Below are 12,721 nucleotides of genomic sequence, written 5' to 3'. Positions count from 1 at the left end.
AGATGGAAAAGAGAAAAGGGGATCTTCTTTTTTGTTTTGTTTTTTTTTTAATACAATTTGCAGAATCTAAATGCATTGGCTCAACAACTGCAATTCATATGAGTAGAGTCGATACCTTCAGTTGGGGAAATAGTGGCTCTAACGTGGAGCATGTAAACATGAACAGTAATCATCTTGTATTAAATGAAAACCTAGCCCAAATGGTCACTCATGAGAACTTCATGACACTGATCTAGCCAATCTCTTATTCAACAAAATGTCAGTGCACACACTGGGAGTTTACCAGTTGTTGGGTACTGCCCTGGGACTGAGCATTTAGCAACAAACCAACCGACACAGTCTTGTCTTCATTAAGCTTATAGTCAAAGGGCATGTTTTTATCTGCCTTCCTAGGCCTATCAAGTTCAAGAGTTTATCTAAGACCCTACAGGATCCCATTTTATCTAATCCCTTCTTATATATCCATGAAAGGTACAGTCATCCCAGCAAACATACTCACTATGTCATTGTTCCTCAAAACTAGTGGAACTTCATAGACTTCACAGGGAGTGTAGTTCTGAAATACAATTTCTGACGGAAAGGGCTGGAATAAGGCCTGATCCAGGTCAATTCCTGGAAACTGCAGTTGAAAAAAGAAAATCATATAGTCACACAATGGCAGAAACAACCGGGGAAGATAAGAAATTACTACATATACCTATGAATATTAACACCAAGAACAAAGGAAACATTCAAAAAGGGGAAAGTACTATAAACACTATTATAATCAGTAAGGTTATTGTCATCAACTTCTAGGTTTTGGTCCTCAATTTAAAAAATAGGCTAGTTAGAACAACAACTCAAAACTTCCATTTCCCGTAATGGTGAATAAGGTAATTTGAACCAACTCCCCTATGAGAATAAGAAGAAAAGCTGTATCAACAAAAACCTGTTTGGAGGCACTGAGGGATTAACAAGACAGTATTATCTAATGGTAAAACTGAATTATCTCAAGCTAGTAGCTTATGTAGTATCCAACAGGTTTTGAGTACTGCCACGTTTCCCTTAAAAATTCAGAATACCCCACGATGCCGTGTTGAGTTCACGGTTGTATCCTGGGTGCACCTCAGCAGAGAGTTTGGAGATTGAAGATGTAAGTATCCACCTCAATAATTTAGAACAACAATAGCAAACATAAAAAACACATTAAAACCCAAACAAAAAACCAAAAATGACACAACAAAAACAGCAGAAATTAATGAAATACAAGGTAACTGTCCCACAGAATCAACAAAGCCAAAAGTTGAGTCTTTAAAGACTAATAAAAATAATAAAATACCTGAATCTGATCAAGAAAAGAAGACACAGCCAATTATAAAAAATAGGAACATTACTACATAACCCAAACTAAGTAAAACGATAACAAATGCGAAAATTTAGATTAAAATTATAAATTCCTAGAAAAATACAATTTGTAAAAACTAGCACAAAAAGAAATAGAAAATATGAAGTGTTCCCTAACTATTAGAGAAACTGAATCTGTAAAGTAAAAACTTTTCATGGATAAAACTCTGGCCCAAATATCTCTACAAGCAAATTCTGGCAAACATTTAAAGAAAATACAACTTGGGGCTTCCCTGGTGGCACAGTGGTTAAGAATCCACCTGCCAGTGCAGAGGACACGGGTTCGAGCCCTGGTCCAGAAAGATCCCACATGCCGCGGAGCAACTAAGCCTGTGCGCCACAACTACTGAGCCTGCGCACTAGAGCCCATGAGCCACAACTACTGAAGCCCATGTGCCACAACTACTGAAGCCCATGTGCCCTAGAGCCCATGCTCTGCAAAAGGAGAAGCCACCAGAGTGAGGAGCCCATGCACCACAATGAAGAGTAGCCCCCACTCGCCACAACTAGAGAAAGCCCACGTGCAGCAACGAAGACCCAACACAGCCAAAAATAAATTAATTAATTAATTTTTTTTAAAGTATGGCGCTGCCATTTAAAGAAAATACAACTCAAACATTATAGGAACTCTCCCAAAGGAAAGAAAGACAAAAAATTAGGGGTCGCCAAATCAAGATGACAGAATAGAAGGATGAGGAGCTTACCTCCTCTCACAAATACATCAAAAGTACATCTACATGTGGAATAATTCTCACAGAATACCTGCTCAGTGCTGGCAGAAGATCATAAAACCAAAATAGCAAGAAAGATTACCACATAACCAGGTAGGATGAAAGAAAAAAAATAAATGAATCAGGACAGGACCTGCGCCCCTGGGAGGGAGCTGTGAAAGAGGAAAGGTTCCCTCATCCTGGGAAGCCCCTTCACTGGCGTGGTGATCAGCTGGGACAGAAAGGAAGCTTCAGAGGCTCGGAGGAGAGTGCAGCAGTCAGTTTGCAACAGGCAGAACAGAGAGAGAGCAGAGCAAAAGCAGTCCTAAGAGGGAAGTTCATAGCAATACAGGCCTTCCTGTAAAAAACAAGAAAAATCTCAAATAAACAACCTAACCTACCACCTAAAAGAATCAGAAAAAGAACAAACAAAACCTAAAGTGAGCAGAAAGAAGGGAATAATAAAGATCAGAAAGGAAATAAATAAAATAGGGATTTTTAGAAAGTAGAAAAAAACCAATAAAACCAAGAGCTGTTTTATTTAAAGGATAAACAAAATCAACAAACCTCTGTTCAGGTTCACCAAGAAGAAAAGAGAAGACTCACATAAACAAAATAAGAAATGAAAGAGGAGAAATAACAACCAATACCACAGAAATGCAAAAAACCATAAGAGAATACTATGAACAATTATATGCCAACAAATTGGACAACCTAGAATAAATGGGTAAGTTTCTAGAAACATACAGCCCACCAAAACTGAATCAAGAAGGAATAGATAATTTGAACAGACCAATCACTAGAGATGAAATAGAACCTGTAATTTAAAAACTCCCTGCAAACGAAAGTCCAGGACCAGATGGCTTCACTAGGGAATTCTACCAAACGCACAAAGAACTTACACCAAAACTCTTATATCAAACTCTTCCAAAAGACTGAAGAGGAAAGAACACTCCCAAAGTCATCCCATGAAGCCACCATTGCCCTGATACCAAAACCAGACAAAGACAATACCAAAAAAGAAAATTACAAGTCAATTACAAGCCAAATCTAACAACACGTAAAAAAAGATCACACACCATGATCAAGTTGGATTCATCCCAGGGTCACAAGGATAAGCAAATCAATCAATGTGATATACCACATCAACAAAAGAAAAGACAAAAACCACATGATCATCTCAATAGATGCAGAAAAAACATATGATAAAATTCAACATCCATTCATGATAAAAAAAAACTCTTACCAAAGTGGGTATACAGGGAACATATCTCAACATAATAAAAGCTATTTATGATAAACCCACAGCCAACATAACACTCAACAGTGAAAAGCCGAAAGCCTTCCCACTAAAACCTGGAACAAGACAAGGATGCTCACTGTCACCAATTCTATTCAACATAATATTGGAAGGCCTAGCCATAGCAATCAGATAAGAAAAAGAAATAAAATTTGTCCACATTGGAAGAGGTAAAACTGTCATTATATGCAGATGACATGATACTGTATATAGAAAACTCCAAAGACTCCACACAAAAACTACTAGAACTGATAAGTAAATTCAGCAAGGTAGCAGGATACAAGATTAACATACAGAAATCTGCTGCATTTCTTTACACTAACAATGAAATACTGGAAAGGGAAAGTAAAAAACAATTCACTTTAAAATCACATATGGGCTTCCCTGGTGGCACAGTAGATAAGAAACTGCCTGCCAATGCAGGGGACACAGGTTCGATCCCTGGTCCAGGAAGATCCCACATGCCATGGAGCAACTAAGCCTGTGCACCACAACTACTGAGCCTGCCCTCTAGAGCCCACGAGCCACAACTACTGAAGCCCACGTGCCTAGAGCCCATGCTCCATAACAAGAGAAGCCACCACAATGAAAAGCCAGCGCACCAAAGGAAGAGTAGCCCCCACTCGCCGCAACTAGAGAAAGCCCACACGCAGCAATGAAGACCCAATGCAGCCATAAATAAATAAATAAATAATGTTTTTAAAATCACATACAAAATACAAATAAACCTGATGAAGCAGATGAAAGGCATATGCTGAGAACTATAAAACATTTATAAAAGAAACCGAAGATGATTCAAAGAAATGGAAAGATAGCTCATGCTCTTGGTTTGGAAGAATTAAACTGTTAAAATGCCCATACTACCCAAAGCAATCTACAGATTTAATGTGATCCCTATCAAATTACCTATGACATTTTTCACAGAACTAGATCAATTAATCCTAAAATTTATATGGAACCATAAAAGACCCAGAATTGCCAAAGCAATACTGAGGAAAAAGAAAAAAGCTAGAGGCATAACCCTACCAGACTTCAGACAATACTACAAAGCTACAGTAATCAAAACAGCAAGGTTTTGGTACAAAGACAGACATATGGATCAATGGAACAGAACAGAGAGCTCAGAAATAAACCCACACACTTATGGTCAATTAATCTTTGACAAAGGAGGTAAGAATACACAATGGAGAAAAGACAGTCTCTTCAGCAAGCAGTGCTGGGAAAGCTGGACAGCCACATGTAAATCAATGACGTTAGAACACACCCTTACACCATACACAAAAATAAACTCAAAATGGTTTAAAGACTTAAGCATAAGACATGACACCATAAAACTCCTAGAAGAGACCATAGGAAAAACATTCTCTGACATAAATCGTACCAATATTTTCATAGGTCAGTCTCCCAAGGCAACAGAAATAAAAGCAAAAATAAACAAATGGGAGCTAATCAAACTTATAAGCTTTTGCACAGTAAAGGAAATGATAAACAAAATGAAAAGACAACCTACAGACTGGGAGAAATTATCTACAAATGATTCAACAGACAAGGGCTTAATTTCCAAAATATACAAATAGCTCATACAACTCAATAACAAGAAAAGAAATAATCAAAGAATGGGCAGAAGATCTAAATAGACATTTCTCCAAAGAAGAGATACAGATAACCAATAGGCACATGAAAAAGTGCTCAACAGCACTAATTATGCAAACCAAAACCACAATGAGTTACCACCTCACAGTGGTCAGAATGGCCATCATTAAAAGTCTACAAATAACAAATGGCGGAGACAGTGTGGAGAAAAAGGAATCTTCTACACTGTTGGTGGGAATGTAAATTGGTGCAGCCACTGCGGAGAACAGTATGGAGGTTCTTTAAAAAAAACTAAAAACAGAGTTACCATATGATCCTGCAATACCACTCCTAGGCATATATCTGGATAAAACTTTAATTCGAAAAGATACATGCACCCCAATGTTCATAGCAGCTCTACTTACAATAGCCAAGACATGGAAACAACCTAAATGTCCATTGACAGATGAGTGGCTAAAGAAGACATGGTATATATACACAATGTAATACTACTCAGCCATAAAAAAGAATGAAATAATGCCATTTGTAGCAACATGAATGGACCTAGAGGTTATCATACTAAGTAAAGTAAGTGAGAAGGACAAATACCATATGATATCACTTACATGTGGAATCTAAAATATGACAGAAATGAACTTATTTATGAAACAGAAACAGACTCACAGACATAGAAAACAAACTTATGGTTACCAAAGGGGAAAGAGGGTGGGAAAGGGAGAAAGTAGGAGTTTGGGATTAGCAGATACAAACTACTATATATAAAATAGATAAATAACAAGGTCCTACGGCATAGCACAGGGAACTATAATGTCCTATAGTAAACTACAATGAAAAAGAAAAACAAAAAATTAAATGTCTTCCATTTAATGATGATGTTGTTAGCATAACTTTCATATATTTGAGAAAGACAGTAAGAGAGAGGAAAATTATAGGTTATGAACCATAGATCAAAAAAAAAAAGCAAATCATTAGCAAACTGAAACCTACAATATATAAAAAAGATAATACATGACCAAGTTGAGTCTATCTCAGAAATAGAAGGTTATTTTAACACTAGAAGTTTTGATCAAGAACAAAACTGACATTTTCCCCGGAACAAAAACTTGTTTATTTAGAAAATTCAAAATAACCTATAGATAAATTAGAATTAACAAGTGATTTATCAAGGTCACTGAGTACAAGGTCAACATAAAAAATCAATTATATTTCTTTGTACTAGCAATGAACAGTTAGGAAATGGAATTTATAAACAATATCATTTAAAATCACATCCTAAAACATAAAATACATAGGAATAAATCCAATGGAAGATGTGCAAGAACTTTACCTGGAAAAACTACAAACCATTATCGACAGAAATTAAAGAAGATCTACACTGAACTACTGACAATTGCATGGAAAATACACAAAATGCATATTTATAGGAAGAGTCCATCATTTAGACAGGGTAAAAGAATCATAAGAAAAAAAAAAAGAATCATAAGAATCCCTAAGTTAGAACTCTGGGGAGAAGAAAAGGCTAACACAACTCAGTTACTCCTCCTCCCTTCCTCTCATTTCCCTTCCAAATAAACACATACATATGATTTGCTTTCATAAAGAGCTGCCCTTAGAATCATGGAGAATTCCTGCTGGTCTGTGACCCTACCGAGCCCCGCCTCAACATTAACTACCTGCAAACAGCAAGTCCAGGAAGAATTCCCTTCTTTATTTCAAAGATGAGTGATAATAATAATCACAATGACAAAGAGATGAAAAATTCATGTGTTCATTCAATAAATGCTAATTGAGTTTCTAATATTTTCCATATGTTGAGCATACAGTAGTGAACAAAGCCAATAAAGCCCCTGCCTCATGAAGCTGAAATGCTTAAGGAAATGGATAAAAAATAAAGAAATAGGGACTTCCCTGGTGGTCCAGGGGCTAAGACTCCACACTCCCAATGCAGGAGGCCCAGGTTCAATCACTAGTCAGGGAACTAGATCCTGTATGCCGTAATTAAAGATCCCACACACGGCAACGAAAATCCCATGGGCCTCAACTAAGACTCAGCACAGCCACGTAAATAAATAAATATTTTTTTTAAAAAAGAAATACATAATATGAGGTCAGGCAGTGATAAGTCTATGAAGAAAACCAAAGTAGGACAAGGAGACAGAGTGAATGGGGGATGGTTGCTCTTTATGATAGGTAGCCAAGGCATGGCCTCTCTGAGGAAATGATCTGAAGCAAGTCACGCAAAGATCTGAGAGAACAGCATTCCAGTTAGAAGGAATAACAAATGCAAAGGCCCTAGGGTGAGAATTATCCTTGAGTGTTTGAAGAGCAGCAAGAGGGGAGAGCAGCTAGAGGAGAATGAGCTGGGGGAGAGAGGAAGGAAAAGACTATGAAGGACTCAGGATCAGATAATGCAGGAACTTATAACTATGAGGGTAACAGGAAGCTACTAGGTGGTTTTCAGCACAGAAGTAACATGTTCTGATTTACATTTTTAAAAACCACTCTTGGGACTTCCCTGATGGCGCAGTGGTTAAGAATCTGCCTGCCAATGCAGGGGACATGGGTTCAAGCCCTGGTCCGGGAAGATCCTACATGCCACAGAGCAACAAAGCCCGTGCGCCACAACTACTGACCCCGCGAGCCACAACTACTGAAGCCCGCGCACCTAGAGCCCATGTTCTGCAACAAGAGAAGCCACCACAGTGAGAAGCCTGCGCAACGCAACGAAGAGTAGCCCCCGCTCACTCAAACTAGAGAAAGCCCGCATGCAACGGAGACTCAACACAGCCATAAATAAATAAATAAATAAATATTTTAAATAAATAATAAAATAAAAACCACTCTTACTTCTTTGTGGAGAATTGGTAACGGGGCGATGAGTTGGAAACAGGGAGGCTATTTCAGGAGTCTAGATGATGGTGGGTTGAACTGGGATGGCAGTGGTGGAGGTGGTGAGAAGTGGTTGGATTAAAGACATATTTGTGATTATTAGCCCTTGTTTTGGATTTCATATAAGACGTGAGAAAAACAGAGGCATCAGAGATAACACCAAGGTTTTTGGCCTGAGAAAATAGATAAATGGGGGTATTACACGGTGGAGGGAGGAAAGACAAAAGAGGAAAGATCATGCCTTTAGGGAAAGAATGTAATGCAAAAATTAGCTCTTAAGGATTTTAAGTTTGAGCTGCCAATCACACATTGAGCTGAATATATGATCCAGGGTTCAGGGGCTAGGCCATAGCAGGAGATATAATTATGAAAGCAATCACTTAAAAGGTGAAATTTAAAGCCTTGTTCCTGGAAGGAGTCACCTAAGGAATGAGTTCAGAAGAGAAAGAAGTTTAAGGACCAAGTACTGGGGAACTCCAACATTTAGCCAACAGGAAGAGGAGAAAGATCCAACAAATAAGAAAAAAGCAACCAGTTAAGTAGGAAGAAAGCCAAAGAAGAGTGATATCTGAGACACAAGTGAATTAAAAAGTACAAAAAAAGAAACTAACTGTAAAATGCTGTGAGACAACCCAGGTGTGTTGAACTGGTCAAGCTTAAGAATGAATTTTAAGAGAAACACACACACACACAACTCAAAGTAAGGGATACAGAGGATAAGTTGATGAATGTAATTACAATGAAATGGGAATGAACAGAAAGTTTAAGATGGATTAGGAAGGAAATGCAAGGTGTAGAAGGGCAGACAAAGAAGATCCAGCATGTTCACAATTGATATTTCTAAAAAGCATAAAAACAAAAATGGCATGAACAAATACTTGATAATTCAAGAAAAACTTTCTAAAAATAAAATAATGGTACGTAGTGTCTTAGGAAAAATTTAGTCACATCCTAATAAAATCACTGGGCATCAAATAAGAATAAACAATCTTTGGGCATACAAGCTAAAATATTAGGCTGCATACTTCCGCATATCATCATTTAAAGCCAGAAGGTAGTGAAGAAAATGCCTGCAAATCTCTTATGGGGAAAATGTGTGACCCAAGAATTTTACATCTAACAAATCTGCAGTTCACCTATAAAGGCAATAGGCAAATATTATCAAATTTATAAAATCAAGGAAATATAGTTTCCATAATCTCTTCTGGAGGAAATGAGAAGAGCATGACTATCTACCAAAAAACAAATGAAACTCCGGAAAACAAAGTAAAAAATAACTGACTGAGTTGACAGAGGACAGAGGCAAGAAGATGAGATGTGGTACGCTAATTTCTTCATCCTTCATAGCAGGAATCAAAATACATTAAAACGCACACACAAGCAGTACACACAGAACAATACACATAGTCTGGTCTTAGTTATACTCTGGGAAAGGAGCAGTTAGCCCTTAATTAGGATGAATTAGCTTTGGAGAAAGCTGTGTTCCCTGCTCTCAAAGTTAGAGGGTGTTATGGGAAAGAGAGGAAACAACGAATAGCTAAAGCTAGAAGTGCTCAGAAGAAGAGCAAATTTTATGGGGTGGCAATGGCATGCCAAGGAGAGCAAAAGAGCCTGAGGGACTCACTTGTCTTGTGGGAAATCACTCTGAAAAACCCTCAGGAATAGCTGGGAACCCTTTGAGAGGAGGCTAATCTCCAGCAGTTTAACTGATGGAGGCTCATACCATAATTTGTGCAAAAAAGTGAAGCATATAACTCAAGAAATTAATTAAAATGTAGGAAATAAGAACTACTTTATAAAACATATACTCCTAAAGCCTGGAATGTATGGTTTACATGAGAATACAGAAACATGTTAAAATAGCTATTCTTTAGAGACTAAAAGGATACATTTGTTATTGGAAATCAGCCAGAATAGACAAAAATGCCTATTTTAATAAACAGTTCCTCCTTCTTCCTTTCTAGTTATGACAGCTCAGGTAAGGAGGGATTTCTTACACTAGGAGGACAACCTAATTGGGCTTGGCTAATATAATTCTTGGGATTACTCCTAATCTGTAAACAATGGTGTCCAGAAGTAGCTAAGGAAGAAATGTGACTAGTCAAAAGTTAGTTGAGGACTTCCCTGGTGGTCCAGTGGGTAAGACTCCATGCTCCCAATGCAGGGGGCCCAGGTTCGATCCCTGGTTGGGGAACTAGATCCCACATGCATGCCACAACTAAGAGTCCGCATGACACAACTAAGACCCAGCACAGCCAAAAATAAATAAATAAAAGTAATAAATAAATATTTTTTAAAAGTTATTGTATTGTGTAATTCTTTTTGTATCAAATTATAGATATCAAGATCAACAGAGGTAGAAAAAGAATACATAAAACAAACCCAATAAGGGACTAGGTAGCCCAGGAACAATAAGTACTGCTTAGTTCTTATTGTTCTAGAATATCCACATTATTCCAGGACCTACTTTATAAGCAAGTATGACAGAAAGCAGCTACCTTTTGATGTGTTGTTTCCCTCATATCTAAAAGTTCAGTGATCTGTGGTCGGCACATCACACGTGTATTGGCCAGTCTCTGCTCTGTGGTGAGGGACATTTCCTTCAGGAACTCTGAGGGAGTCAGCTAGAATTTAAAGCAACAGGAGCCAAAGATTCATAAATGGTAATACTGAAAAAGTGCTTTCATAAGTGCCAGTAATGAATAATTTGTGTTTGCAGCTTTCAGGATAATTCTGGAATGCCACTAAGTTCCCCTATAAAACGTTTAAAATAACTGAATAATACAAGCGAAGTACCCGTGCACTTCTGAGCTCTTTGCACAATAATTTGAAAGGATATGTGGTTGCTGTTTCCTTATGATTTTGAAGGAATCACACAAAAGAACCTGGGGTGGGGGAGAGGAAGGGCAAGAAATTGCACAGGAACATGACCAAAGAGCTTAACATTATGCTCAGAAGAGCATAAAACTCTAGGTTTCTAAAATCACTTAAGGGCTTCAGAGCTAAGGAGGCTAATCCTCCTTGAAATATTTCTATTTCTCAAATGAAGTTACAACATGCAAGTAAAGCTTTTGGGTGTTTATCATGTTATATCAGGTTAAAGAGAAATCTTATAAAGTAAAGGATCTGGGAAGTATGACTGTGCTGCTTAGGAACGAGTTTGAACTTTTTAGAAATCGTAAGAGCACATTTAGACCTTGTTTTAAAAGAGCTCTAAGTCAATCATCAGATCCAGCAGCCAGTCACATCCACATACCCAAACAAGAACACAAAATTCTTTAACACTTTCTACTGTTTTGAGAAAAAAAGGTAACCTATCATTTAAATAAACCAGCAAGGGCTTACCCAAGACCAATCACTATTGATTGTTGCTCTGGAATGTTCACTTTGTTCTAGGGCTACTTTATATGCAAAGAGATTATGATCACTGGCAGCAACATAATGCTTAAGTATGTGCCAAGACTTCTTAAAACATTCAGGGGTGTATAGTTTAGCTGATTCATTTCGCCTTGGGTTAAAATCAATGCTCTTCAAATTCCCTACAAATTTAATTTTTGTGATTGAATCCATTTAAATGAAGGCATATTTCTAATATAGCTTCTAAGATTCCTTTTGATTGGAACACAGATTAGAATGTTAAAATGTTATGAGGTATCAGCTGTGTTGTGATTTAAATAAAAATAAACTCTTACAAGCAAAAAGTAAGGAGTTACTTTAAAGCTGAAACAAGAACAATCACAAAAGAAAATGACAGATTTTATTTTTCTAATTGGAAATAACCTGAGACTAGTTTTTAAAATGCAGTGAACCCAATGTTTAACACTTTAAATTGTTATTGGTATTTCCATAGCATGTAGCTTATAATTCAATTCTCACCAAATCATTAGAATTCATTAAAAATGTAATTGTTTTCTATCATAAAGGACAGAAAAAGTTATGCATTTTTCCTAGATATTATATAGTCATCATTTTAATGCATTATGTTCTACAAATACACAAACAAAAATAACTCTTGCCAATCAACAGGTAATTGATTATATATGTTACACCTATGAAATCCTGATATTTGACTGTTTTTGAACTACATAAATGACAGTTTCTTAAGGTTCTAGCTAATATTTACAAAATCTTAATAATTTGCTTGCATAGTCTTAGTTCAACTGATTAACTTAAGCAATTTAATTTAAGCCTCTACTTTGATGTATATAATTTCAAAAATTCCCCAAGCTTTAAAAGGTAACTGTGCTCTGCAGCAATCTACCCATGTTAACTAAACGGGTATTATCAGCCAGTAATTCTGTTTGATATTCTGAGAATGTCAAGTAGCAACTGTCATTCTCCTGAGGAGAAAGACTGCATTAAGTATTTTACTCTGAAATTCTCTTATACATTACCATTCGATTTACTTCTTCTTCTGTAACCACCTTCGGATTCAGGGGTGGCAAAATCTTGCTTTGGAATCCTTTAAGCGTTCTGACTAGCCCCGTCTGAACAGCCCCCATGGACTCCTCAAGACTTCTACTTGTCATTTTTAGTTATTTCCTTTGTATACCTAAGAGTGAAAAAAAAATAGTTTTAGAATAAATACAGTTAATTCCTGAATACAGGTCACATTTTTTGAGGCTTTTTCCAATATACGAAGGTTTAGAAAATAGCGATTTTCAAAAATACATCCAATGCTTGGAACAAATGCCTTAACTGTAGGAGTCTATTCCATGAATCTGTCTAGATTTAGCCTTATCCCGAAGTCTAGGATCGCTTTTAGAAAAAGCAAGTGATTCTGGACTAAGCTCAGGGAAGACATGAAAACATAAGCAGTTACTATATTTTGGTACTTTTATCTTCT

General features: G+C 37.0%; 1 protein-coding gene across 1 annotated transcript in view; it reads right to left on the bottom strand.

Moving 5' to 3' along the window:
- HYDIN (HYDIN axonemal central pair apparatus protein) overlaps nt 1–12,416 on the bottom strand; it is a 153,736-nt gene extending 141,320 nt beyond the window's left edge. The window contains exons 1-3 of the mRNA XM_065898432.1: nt 12,270–12,416; nt 10,374–10,499; nt 500–619 (exon numbers count right to left, since the gene is read on the bottom strand). Of these exons, the coding sequence (XP_065754504.1) occupies nt 500–619; nt 10,374–10,499; nt 12,270–12,404 (381 nt within the window). The 5' untranslated portion in view covers nt 12,405–12,416. The remainder of the gene's footprint in view (nt 1–499; nt 620–10,373; nt 10,500–12,269) is intronic.
- Nucleotides 12,417–12,721: the final 305 nt, after the last annotated feature.

Source organism: Phocoena phocoena, chromosome 20 (assembly GCF_963924675.1).
Source record: "Phocoena phocoena chromosome 20, mPhoPho1.1, whole genome shotgun sequence".
In the NCBI taxonomy this organism is placed as follows: Eukaryota; Metazoa; Chordata; class Mammalia; order Artiodactyla; family Phocoenidae; genus Phocoena; species Phocoena phocoena.
Note: the sequence above shows the minus strand (reverse complement) of the source record. Positions and strands in the feature narration are given on the sequence as shown.